A 14,020-nucleotide genomic window follows, 5' to 3' on the forward strand; every position below is an offset into this window, starting at 1 on the left:
TAATTTCCATAGTGGTTCTTAAAATTCTTTAGGACAATGTTGTGCTGCTTGTTGTATTAAACCTTTTTCCAAATTCTGAAAGAAAATTGTAACCAGAAGACCAGGTATTTTTGTTACTTGATAATCTTGTAGTTATGGCTTTCTTGATATGGCATCTGCATAGTTGAATTTTGGTATTTGGCCACGTAAAATGCGCAACATTAATCTGGGCGAAATCTTTATCTTGTCAAAAAGAATTTAGGTTGTAATTCTTGATCTCGAAAGATTGTAAAAAATATTTGTTCGGATCCCATCTTTGCATCTGCCATTATTTTCAAGAAACAAACGAGATAATAGAAAGTGGAAACCCAGTACCATTTATTTCTGCATGTAAGACATATAATTCAAATCCCATATTGTTCGTGTTATAGGTAGCATCTATTCCACACTCACTAATATTAATTTAGTTGCCCCAGAATACCAGTTTCAAATGCCCAATGTATGAACAGGTTCCACTTCCTGTAAATGATGCAATGATTATTTTCTGATAGCCCAGAGATGAATCAAAAGCATCTTCACAACGTTTATACAGTAGCTTTGTCCACCAGAAATGTATTTGTTTTTGTCTAATTATACATTAAGGCCTTTATCAAAAGACATGCATATTTCTTTTGAAAGAAGGTCTATATTGTTTTTTATAAATTCTTTTACATCCTCTGGTACAGATTTATCAATCAGCCTTATATACAAAACTTTATGAAAAAGTTCAACCTCAGATAATAATGTTATCTTATCAATGAAAATTTTTATAATACCTCCACAATCAAATCTTTCCATAGAAGGAGTATCTCATTATTTGGATGGATCTGAATGTTTACATGATTAGATGCTTGAATATCTCTTTGAGAACAAAAATACCAATATGTGATATCATTCTTGCTTGTATATAGGTGATTGTAATTCCATTAATATCCATCCGCATCTTCAATTAATTCAATAATCTTGTTTGCAAGCTCTTTAGATAAATGTTCGTTAATGGGATCTCTATAACTAACATTATTTACTTGACGATGCAAATGTAATTCTTAATGGTGTATATTCTAAAAGATTTGTAATTACTTCACTTAAAAATAAATATCAATGACTTCTAAGATATTAGGTTGATTATTAGTATTTATTTCTATAGCAGATCTTTTCGTTTTTGGGTAAATCTTTGATGACAATTATTACATGTTTTAAGCTATTTGAAAATACTGCTATCTCCATAACCCATAAATTCAGATAATGCTTTAGATGTTTTACAGCCATGACAATAATATATATTTTTCAAAGAGGATTCCATTACAACGTAAAAAAATAACACCAAACTTCAAAAATAAAAAAAAGGGAGTAAAAAAAGTTTTATTATTATTACAACAATAAAAGATTACTTGATCGGTTTTTGTTTTAAAATGGAAAGGTTTGATTTAAAAGGGAAAGGATGAAATTTAAATCAATAAATCGATACTATATTAGGTTAGAGGTATAACAAAAAAAGATATATATATAAAAAGGAAGAAATACAGTATATATAAAATAACCTTGTATTTTATACTTGATTATTTTTTATAAACGAGGTTGCATAGATTTCATTGATCTTCACTTTTACTTCCAATTATAGGCGGATCACGGGATCAGCAATAACGTCAACCGAATTATTTAAACTTCAAATTTTAAACTGTGTAACTGTTTTTCTGATCCCACATTTATTACCATATATATTCCGATGAAACATTTAATGGTCACACATCGGAGTTTTATATAAAACGTACTTCATTATTTATTTATTATTTTATTTTATTTTCATTTTATTTATTTCAAAAAAAAAAAAAAAAAAAATGTCCAAACTTAATAAAGATATTCTTTTCTTGATATTTGAGGAATTACAAAATAATTCAAAATTCCTCTTTTCATGCCTAATGGTTAATAGAATATGGTGTGAAACCGTGATTCCAATCTTATGGAGGAATCCTTGGTGCTATTCTATTAATTATAAAAAAAATTCTTTATACTCCATTATTACTGCTTATTTATCCGATGATATTAAAGAATTATTAACAAAGAGAGGGATTCTAATTTTAGGCCAATCACTTGCATTTGATTATTTGTCTTTCTGTAAGAATATCAATATAAAAGTTATAGATGATATAATTTCTATTGGATCATCATTAGAATATAATCGATTTTTTTTACAAGAGGAAATTTACAGTTTATTGGTAAAGAAATGTCCAGAAATAAAGTATTTAAATATATGTGGTACCTATGAGATAGTATATCTTCCAGAAGCAAAGGTTCGTCTTGAATCACTTTGTGAATTAACATGTGACACATTGATTGATTCTAGGTACTTTTACAGATTAGCGCATATTTGTCAACAAATACAAAGAATTATCATTATTAACAAAAATTTAAAAGCTAATCAGGGAACTATTAAGTTAATCGAATTTCAAAAAAATTTGAAATATTTTAAATGGGTAGATGAATTTAAAGAAGATTTTTATTGGGAATTATTGGAAGATCCTTATACAGAAATTTTTAACATAATAAAAAAACATGCAAATACTCTTAATCATTTTGATATAAACCTTCAGTTTGATTATCCCATCAATTATTACGAAATTTACGATATATATGATTATACATTTCTACAATATGCAATCTTAGAACTTCATAATTTAAAAATATTAGAAATTGATTCTCCTATATTTCTAAATGATGATGATTTCAATAAAAAATTGGAAATGGTGGCTTATCGTAACCTTGAGATCCTAGAGATAGATTTTATAGATATTTATCAAGTTAATTGCATGATTAAAAATAGCTTATGTCTTAGGGAATTAAGGATCAATGATTTTCACCGGAATGATGATAATTTTTATAATTACTCTCTTAATTTTATTCGTACAATTTGTGAAAATTGTTATTTAATTGAATATTTAACAATTCCTGTATTTCCATTATTGGAGAATCATTTTATTGAATTTGAAAAATTACTTAAAAAATGTCAAAATTTACGATCATTAAATTTTAAAGCAATATATTATGAAGAAGAAGAGTTGGAATTTGGAGATTACTTGTCAAATGTGTTAATTAGGGAAGCATCAACAAATCTAAGAGAAATTAGAATTTCTTATGACATTAAGTTTTCTTTAAAAACTTTAGAAACATTCCTTGAAAAGTGGAAAGGACGACCTGCAGTTTCCTTATATTTTGATAATGCTTATTTTTATCGAAAAGATAATTTGTATATGAAACTGTTTGATAAATATAAAATTGAAAATGTTATTAAAGATATAAACGTATAAATAATTCAATTACATTATTAAATTACACGTTTTAAATAAAGATTACTGTTTGATAACCACGGTATGGAATTTAGAAACATTAATTATATACATGTGTATTATGATTTATGAATTATGAGCGAGAGCGGTTAATAAAGATTTAAAATAATATCTCAAATTTCTAATTTTTAATATTTCTATCTAATAAAATAATATATTTTTAATATCTAACTTATTATAATTTTAACTTTCTATTTCTCTTAACTACTGTTCAACAATGAAATTTTTTCGAGTATAATATAAATTAAAGTTCTGCTTCATCTTCAGAAAACATCTACTACCTTAAGTATGATTATTATATTAACTTTTATAATCTCTTTAAATACAATAATTAATTCCAAATATGGATGTCGAATAACAAAATAAAATATGAAAGAATTTAGCAATTAAAATGATTTTGTGGTAATTATTAATTATTAATTTGTCATTCGTGATCCGTCTCCGTCTACTAATACATTTTGGGAATTTATTTTTGCAAATTAATAAACCTTTAAATGGTTTTTAAGCTAATTTGCCCCGAATATTTTTTTCCTACTTGCTATAAGGTTACGATGTTATACAAATTGGTGAACAAATTTGTATTACAACTCCGGATGAAAAATAGTGTAACCAATGGTCAATCAGAATACTAATAAGATTGTCGACCAATCAAAAAGGAAGAAATTCAGTATATATAAATGTTAATGTTAATGTTAACGTTAGCATTTCGTATCAAAACGAAATGGAATGAACCTAATATGACCTACCACCCACTTGATCAACATCTATACAATATTTTTAGATAGGAAAGTTTTACAAACTTACACTGGGTTTGCCATTTTTGTAGGATAGCTGATAATGATTTACTGATTTTTTTTTCTTATTACTAATATCATCTATTTTTTTATTTTTTATTTTTTTATTTTTTTATTTTTTTCTTTTCTTTTTTGTCTTTTTTTTCTTGTTTATTTTCCTTAAATTTATTTCCTAGCTTTATTGGGTTGGACCAGGCTGCGGATTCTGATAAGTAGACACATGATTTTTCTCACGTCCTTTTTTTTTTGATTAATGTTAATATATTTTCTTTAACATTGTTCAACCACTAATTGTGTTTTTCTAAAAAAACAATTAAACAGTAATTTATTCTTTTCATTTCCTTTTAAGTTTAATCAAGAACATGCTGCAATTTTTGATCCGGATAAGATCTGTAGGTGATATCAAATAAACATGATATGGGTGTACTGCGGAGTGCTTTTTTTTTTCTTTTTCTCGTCTTTAGTAATATTTACTGATTATTAATTAAATTTTTTTCTTTTTTTTTGCGTCTTTGTTCATTACATTATTATAATTGATTTGGTACATTAAAAAAAATTTTTTTTTCGTTTACCTTCATTATTATTAATTTATTACCAGAAAATATTTATGAATGTATTTAAAAAAAAAATAATAAAATTCTTTTTGATTTTATTAATTATTAATTAACAACTACTATGCATTGTTGTATTTAATACAATTTGAACAAATCAATTTTTTTACATATTATAATAATAATAAAAATAAATTTAGATAGAATTGCTTATAAATTAAATCAAAAGGAGATAAATTTTGAATCCATTTTGCAAAGAAAAGTAAAGTTTAATAAAAAATGCCTTCTCCAGTAACTGTTTTGTGCCAAATGCGTGGCACATTTTCATCAATCATTTGGGTCCGCTACTTCCCTATCCAATAACTAATTATTATATTAATTGAAAATATATTTTTTTTATCTGTGTAATAAATCAAATATAGCGAGCTATTATTAAAAAAAAAAAAATTTCCAGAAAAATTCACACAGGTAAATTTTTTTCTTAGTAAGATTTTTTTTTTTACAATATTGATTCCTAACCAATTTTTTTTTACTAACCAATAAATCACATGGAAATTTTTTTTTTCTAGTGAGATTTTTTATTTTAATTAACTATTACTTGTTAGTTATTAATATAATTAGAAGAATCTTCGATAATAATTATTACTAATTACGTAATATTTGATTTTTAACTATAAAAATTTGGAATAGTTCAGACGCAGATATACTGTACTATTTACACAGTGAAATTTGATATACCGGAACCTTGATATAACGGAACATAAGCAAAGTCTTGATATATCGGAATTGGAATCTGTCATAATCTATAATTAATTTACCCTCGATATAACGGTTTCTCGATATAACGGATTTTTGACAAATTTACTAATGGAACGGATGGTTCCATTATATCGAATTTCACTGTGTATTGCACAATTCTAATCTAAATATCACCGAATATTAGTTTTATTATTATTATTATTAAAGATATATATGTTTATTGTCAATAAAAATTAATATTTACAATTGTAATATCAAAATATAACATTTAAACAATATCTTAATGTTTAGCTCTTTTTGATTATAATTAAACCACCCAAAATTTAAGTTAACCACATGGTTCCAATATTACCAAGCTGATCTTTTAAGCTAGAATTATAAAATATATAATATACTGATAAATAAACCTATAAATACTTCAAAAAAAAACCCCCAAAGACCTTTGATTACAAGAATTAACAATACCAGATGCTACAGTATCATTGGATTCACTATTTGCACCAGGACAAGCATATGTTGTCGCAATTAGTCGTACTAAAACTTGGAACTCTTTAACTTTAACTGCACTCATATCGGCGGATTTGATTACCCAATAATCAACGTGTTAATTTTTTGAATTTTTGTTACACAAAGCATTACATAAGGCATAGTGACATTAGAAAAATTTTTATTTGGGTTTGCCATACAATAATTTGATAAATACTTCTTTTAAGCCAAAATATAATAAATATGATTCTGATAATATTGACAATATCCGTCATGAGATCTCGCTTTGCGCAATAATTTCTGGAATTTTTTTTTGTAAAATTGAAAGTATATATGATTCACAATCAGTTTGAGTGTAAAGTTCCTATAATGTGTACAATAAAATAAATATGAATTAGTTATATGACTTGAAAATATAAAAAATAGACAATTTTATAAAAATTAAAATTTTTTAAACAATATTCATTGAGTGTTAAAATACTTTTAAGATATTCATAGCTATTGTGACTATACAAATTTTCTATTTTACATTTTGTTTTATTAAAGTATACTTACTTTCTAAAAATACACACTAAAATTACTATGCAGGTGAGAAATGGGTTTTTTGTTGGTAAAACGAGTTTTCTTGTGTCTACTTTATGTACATTTTATAATAAAAAAGATATTAATAATACTGCTTGATTGCAAATTAAATTAATAAAAATACTATTTTTGAATAATTAAAACTCCCTGTTATGCCGAAATTTTTCTTTGTTTTATGATTTTTGCTGTGCAACAATGAGGCTTGATGATTGACAGATATTATTCCGAATGTGCAAAATTTGTTTGTCATACATGCGATGCTTGTACTTGCGCATAATGCATTTTGCATAAATATTATTACCATATACCATACTAATAAAGGCGTTCAATAATAAAAAAAAAATTATCTTTTCCAGCCTGAGAAAATTTAATATAATTATATAGTAATGGCTCTCAGCAATGATAAAGGTAATAATCATATGTATAGTATAAACATTTAATACAATTAGAATATTAATATTTTTAAACAAATTTATAATATAATAAAACTAGTTTTTGGTAATATTAAATTTGAAGGAAGCGGCACTGAAGAATTTGAAGGAAGTAGCTCTGAGGAATCCAAAGGAAGTGACTCTGAAGAATTTGAAGAAAACAGTATCAAGGAATCTAAAGGTATAATAAATATGCTAAAATATTAAATTTTTATTTGTAAATACATTTAAATACTATCTATAATTATTTATACCTTACATAAATATAATTTAAACTAACTATATTATACAAAAATAATATTAAATAATTTAGCTCGTAAGTTAATAAGTTAGTTATCTTACCATAATTGAATGATAATGGAATTACTTATCATTTTTTTTTTACATTTCATGTAATTAAATAATTTATTTAATAATACAATAGTCAGTAAGTAACTAGTTATTTAAATCTTTTAATTCCTTACTTTATTTTATTATTTTACATAATATTCAAATAACTAATTCCTTATTTAATTAACTATTTAATAATTAATTGTATTACAGATGGTAAGTTACAATATCAAATTTATTTGTTTAATATTTATATAATTCAACTAATTATATTCATTTAAATAACTAGATTGTAAGTAATATATTTAATTTACAGTAAATAACTTTTGTATTATATTTATATTTTACTAATAATTAATTAATAATACTAGGGTGTAAGTTATAGATGTCTATATTTCTATTATTTGTATAATTTAAGCTAACTAAATTCTTCATTTAACAAATTATTTTGTAATTTCTTTTAGTTGGTAAGTTATAAGTTATTTATTTAATTCTATTATTACTTATTTATATAATATTTAAATTCTTTTTTTATAAAACTATTTTGTAATTTCTTTTAGTTGGTAAGTTATAAGTAATCATTTTTGAAAAATTTATTTCTCACCTCACCCCCGAATTCCAAAAAGGAACAACGTAATTTTTGACGAAAAGTTTTTTTTTTAAAATAAAACTTATTATAAGCTTCGTATAGCCTTCAAAATTATAACTTATAGGTAATTTGCCTGCTCTACAAATTTACTTAATGCCTTAATAAAGGTTATAAATACCATTTTTGACATTTTTCAACAATTTATGGCTTGGGGTGAGGAATAAATTCACCCTTTATTTATTACTTATTATATAATATTTAAATAAAATTTAAACTAACTAAATTCTTTATTTAATAATATAGGGAGTAAGCTATTTATTTAATTCTATTATTACTTCTTACATATAATTTATACTAACTAAATTCTTTATTTAATAGGTCGTAAGTTATAAATTAGTATTATATTATTACTTATTTATATATATAATAATTATATATAATTTAAACTAACTAATTCTTTATTTAAAAAATTATTTTGTACTTTCTTTTAGTTGGTAAGTTATAAGTTATTTATTTGATTCTATTATTACTTATTTATATAATATTTACATATAGTTTAAACTAACTAAATTCTTTATTTAAAAATTATTTAATAATATAGGGTGTAAGTTATTTAATTCTATTATTACTTGTTTATATAATATTTAGTATATAATTTAAACTAACTAAATTCTTTATTTTAAATAGGTCGTAAGTTATAGGTTATTTATTTAATTTATTATAATATTTACTAATTCTATTATTACTAACTTATATAATATTCACATATAATTTAAACTAACTAAATTTTTATTTAAATAGATTGTAAGTTATAGATTATTTATTTGATTCTATTATTACTTATTTACATATAATTTAAACTAACTAAATTATTATTTAAATAGGTCGTAAGTTATATGCTATTTATTTAATTATATTATTACTTATTTACATAATATTTACATATAATTTAAATTAACTAAATTATTTATTTAAATAGGTCGTAAGTTATGGATTATTTATTTAATTCTATTATTTTATATAATATTTATATATATAGTCTAAATTCTTTATTTAAAAAATTATTTAATAATATAGGGAGTAAGTTTCGTTATTTGTTTAATTCTACTATTACTAATTAATATAATATATATATATAATTTAAACTAATAAATTCTTCATTCAAAAAATTATTTAATAATATATATAAGCTTGTAAGTTATTTATTATTTTTATTGTTATATACTTTATAAATATTTATTTGTTAATTGAATCCTTTCATATAAAATTTCTGTTACTTTAGTTGGTAAGTTGTGAAATATAGGTTATTATTATATATTTATACATAAACTAAGATATAAATTATCTTAAATTTCTATTTAAATTATAGAGTAAGTGTTGATTTCAATCTTAAATTTTAGTGTAATTTTTAATGTAAACTTTAATAATAATTTTAATTATTTAAATTTATAGATTTGGAACGAGTGGAAATACAATTATGGATAATTTTATTTTTGAAAGAAAATTAAAATGGATTCCTTATGATAAATTTAAAAATGTTGAATATCTTGATAAAGGAGGATTTGGTACTATATATAAGGCTATTTGGTTTTATGATAATAAAGATAATGAAGTAATTCTTAAACTTCATAATGATTTAAGTGAAAATTTAAATGAATTTTTAAATGAGGTATGATAATATACTATTATTTTTTTTAATTCAAATTATATAATATATTGTTATTATTATTTTATAGTGGAAATATCACGAAAGTTGTCTAAGTTCATATGATATTGTTTATTTTTATGGGTTTACCAAAGATCCAGATACTTTGAAATATATGGTGGTAATGGATTATGCAAACAAAGGTAATTTAAGAGGAAACTTAACAAGAATAATTAAAAGTGATTGGAATCAAAAATTATATATGTTATTTGAAATTATTTCTGGACTTGATGATATACATGAACAAGGGCTTATTCATTGTGATTTTCATGATGGTAATATTTTAAATCATGAGTAAAATTTATATTAGTGATTTAGGATTATGTAAACCTGTAAAATCATTTTTGAAAAAATATGATATTTATGGTGTCATACCATTTATGGCTCCTGAAGTTTTAAGAGGCAAATCTTATACTCCAGCTAGTGATATATATAGTTTTTCTATGATTATGTGGGAATTTACATCTGGGATACCACCATTTAATAATAGAGCACATAATATTCAACTTAGTTTAAGTATTTGTAAAGGTGAACGCCCTGAAATTATTGAAAATACTCCACAATGTTATGTAGATTTGATGAAAAAGTGTTGGGATGAAAACCCATTAAAAAGGCCATCTTCTAAAGAAGTGTTAAATATTATTAAAAATTGGATTGCCTCTCCATATAATGTAAAAGTTAAAGATTTTAATGGAAAATTAAAATACTATATTATGGAATTTATAAATGCACCAATTGGGAATGACAATAATCTTGCTACTGAATCTCATTCACAGGCATATTATACAAGTCGCTTACTTGATTTTACTAGTAAACAATTGAATGAAATTCTTGAAAGTAGAGATTTACTAGTTTATTATTCAAGTCGATCTACTAGTGGAATAGTGAATGAAATTCTTGAAAGTGAAGATTCACAAGCTAATGTAAAAGTGAATAAAATGCTAGTATGTAAAGATTTGGATGATTGTTTAATTTAAAGTCATTAGGTATGTAATATAGTATGATATGAAAAGAATTAATTTTTGCAAATTATTTATATGAAATTAATTTTATTTATTTAATTATTTAGATATTAAACCAGATAAAAAATAACCAATTATTTATGTTTTTATAAGAATTTATAGTTTTTTTTAAGTAGTATTTGATGTCACACATTAAACAGAAATTGTTGTTTAGATTTATTTAAACACTAAGGCCTAGAGTACTAGTAAAATATTTTACAAGTTTCTTAGTTTGTAATTTAAATAATTCCATTTTTTATATTTTATCCATATATGTATTTTCTTTTTTTAGAATTATTTAAGCATTAAGGCTAGAGTAGTAAATATTTTACAAATTTCTTAGTTTGTAATTTAAATAAATCTTTTTTTTTTAACTTTTTCAATTATTATATTGACTGTATTGTTAAAAAAAATTCAGAAAATATAATTATATCAATCTATTATTAAAAAAAAATTTCATAAAATTTTTCTATCCATTGTACTATATATACCAATCTATTGTTGTTATTAAAAAAAAAAATCTCAGAAAATTTTTTTATTAACCTCATTATTCATTAAACATAATCTTTTGTTATATAAAATCTTTTATTATCCATTACTTGTTAGTATTATTAGTGTTACTGTGACATAAAAAAAAAAATCTTACTAAAAACAATTACAGTCAAACCTCTTTGTACCGATCCGTGGTGTACCGATAATTTCCTGTACTAATAAATTTTCATTGTCCCATTTCACGTATAATAAAAAAACTGCATTGTATCGATATTGTATATAATTTTGTGATGTAACGTATATCGATACTCTTTCTTGGTCCCTTTATAGTAACATATATTAAGATGTACCAATATTTTAGCAACATTAGTATTAATTCGAACTAGCACTATAAAGTTGGGCCAAGTAAAAGATTTAATTTGAACTCTTGCGGTTTATTTTCCGAAATTTGATTATTTTGACCCATTAATCATATCTATTGTTATTAAAAAAAATCCCAGATAATTTTTTTATACTGATCTAGCTATTATAAAAATAAAATCTTAAAATTCTTTATAAATCTCTATTGTTATAAAAAAATCTACTAAAAAAAAAAAAATTTATTAAGTTATCTATTATTTATTAGTATTAGTGTTACTAAGCTAGGAGCAAAAAAATCTTACTAAAAATAAATAAAATAAATGAATAAACACATAATTAAATTAAAAAATTGTTTTTTTTTTAAAAAAAAAAATAATTAATTAGCTGATTATTTCGGGTCAGCTCAAAGAGTCACGTGAATCGATCGATTAAAATCATTAAATTTTGGTGAAAAATAGATAATTGACATTTATGCTATAAATTTACCGATCAAAGTCACTTTAACCATAAGAATAGAGAACAAAAATCTATAGGTCAGGCGCAAACGGCAAATGCAATGCATTACACAATTCAAAATTATTTATACAGAAGGTAGTTAAATGTGACATTGTTATATAGATTAATCAAAAAATAAAAATAAAAAGTAACAATTTTAATCAAAAAATAAAAAATATAGAAGACTTTTTTTTTATTAAAAATACCAGACTTTGGTGCTTTTTAATGTCTTGTTTATCTAGAATAATAAAAATAATAAACTTTATAAATTTTGTATGTATGTAAAACTGTAAATAGCCAAAACATTTTGGAACAATAAATGTTTACAATATACAGTAAAAAATTGTTTATAATTGTAAAAACTCACATTGTATTAAAGATTTACAGAAAATTTTATAAAAAAATTTTTTCATCAGTAATATTTTATTTACATTTACGAAATAAGAAAATTTTTTTTTCCTGTTATTTATCATGAAAAATAAAATTATATAATATCATACAAAAAAAAAAGATGTTATTAAAAAAAAAATTCGAAAAAAAAGTAATAATTCTTAAGATGGGTCAAACTCATAATACAAGTAAAAAAGCAAGTTTGTTGTATGAAAGAAAGGAAAAAAAATACTTTCACCTCATGCTTAGTATTTTTTTTTACAATCGAAGCACTGCCATGTGTGAAAACGACAAGATGATTTTTCCAAAAAAATTATCAGATAATTTTATTTATACAAACAAAAAATTTCGATTCTTGATACACAATATATGCAAAAAAATTTTTTTTATTTATTTATGATCCAAATGGAGTAGAAATCCTAATCTTTATTTAAACAGATTGGCTATTCTAAGAAATAAGATTCCTAATTTCCTATTTTAGTCAAAGCAGATCCAATCAAGAAAGCAACTCAACATGATATATTTTGTATTTCCTGCGCATTGTCCTACAATTCTTTTAAAATAAATCAAGTTTTTATACTACAATAAGATGAGTGATAATCGGATTTAATCGATATGAGAAAATATTTTTGATCTTTTTAGAATATTTTAATTAATGTAAGAAGTTTCTTTATTAAGTTAAAGTTTTCTAAAAAAATATGATGAGAGTGGATATATCTAAATTTTTTTTATTTCAGTTTTTTTTCGATAATTTTGATAATAAGTTGCAATTTAACATGGGGAAAAAAATCTATTTTGAAAATTTTTTTTAGAAGCATTGATTTTATTTATTAACGTGAACATTTCAGCCACATCATCTGAAATTTTGTGTAACATGTGAAATATTTTTTTGGGTATTGCTAAATCTCACCGCACCAGCATTAGCAAATATTAACGGGCAGAATTTCATGCCATTTTTAATTCTGCCCAAAATTCTACCCTAATTCTGGTAAGGTGACAATCACCAGAGGTGATATTTAGCAATACTCTTTTTTTTTTATGATCTATATGAAAAAAATATATAAAATTCATCGATTCATAAGGAGAGTGGGCGTTATACTCTTAGATTTAGGATTCATTATTCTTATTCAAAAATCCAATAATCTAAATCTAAGATTTTAAATTCGCGGGAAAGTTTCACAACAAAAAAAGAGTATACATTGTAAGTGTCGTTTACCTATTAGTTTATGGGTCACTTTATTTTAAAAATACAAAAAAAAATTGTAATACATACAATATTAAAGAGTACGGTTTGGGACACAACAATTCATAAAATAAATTTTAAAATAAATTAAAAATTTAATAAAAATTTTTTGAGTAAATATATTTAAAATATTTCAACGTAATTTGATAAATACTGATTGGGGCTACAAAATGACGTTAGGATTATCCTATTTGATTATCTAGATCAAAAGTTATTAACCTGTAAAATTCAGGTATTTTATATATAATTTTCAGATTTGAAACATATAATTCTGGTCAGTCATTATAATTTTGGCTGGAATATAAGCTTAATTCTAGTCAATATCAATAGTTAAAATAAGAATCTTAATTCTAGCTAAAATTAATAATTTCAGCCAGAATTACAGAGAAGTATAATCACATGATTTATTTATGTCCAATCAAAAGTCAATATTAATTCAATCACGTGATT

General features: G+C 22.8%; 2 protein-coding genes across 2 annotated transcripts; both read left to right on the forward strand.

The window, feature by feature from the left end:
* Positions 1-1,856: 1,856 nt before the first annotated feature.
* Positions 1,857-3,629, forward strand: OCT59_013362 (uncharacterized protein; the record flags this gene model as incomplete). The annotated part of the gene is made up of 1 exon (XM_066140755.1): positions 1,857-3,629. The coding sequence occupies one exon, from the start codon at positions 1,857-1,859 to the stop codon at positions 3,321-3,323; it is 1,467 nt and encodes a 488-aa protein (XP_066001605.1). The 3' UTR covers positions 3,324-3,629.
* A 5,732-nt stretch (positions 3,630-9,361) lies between these two features.
* Positions 9,362-10,681, forward strand: OCT59_013363 (uncharacterized protein; the record flags this gene model as incomplete). Its single annotated transcript, XM_066140756.1, has 5 exons — positions 9,362-9,553; positions 9,621-9,732; positions 10,163-10,512; positions 10,569-10,575; positions 10,659-10,681. The coding sequence occupies 5 exons, from the start codon at positions 9,362-9,364 to the stop codon at positions 10,679-10,681; spliced, it is 684 nt and encodes a 227-aa protein (XP_066001606.1).
* Between the last annotated feature and the right edge of the window lie 3,339 nt (positions 10,682-14,020).

Source organism: Rhizophagus irregularis, chromosome 20 (genome assembly GCF_026210795.1).
Source record: "Rhizophagus irregularis chromosome 20, complete sequence".
NCBI lineage: Eukaryota > Fungi > Glomeromycota > Glomeromycetes > Glomerales > Glomeraceae > Rhizophagus > Rhizophagus irregularis.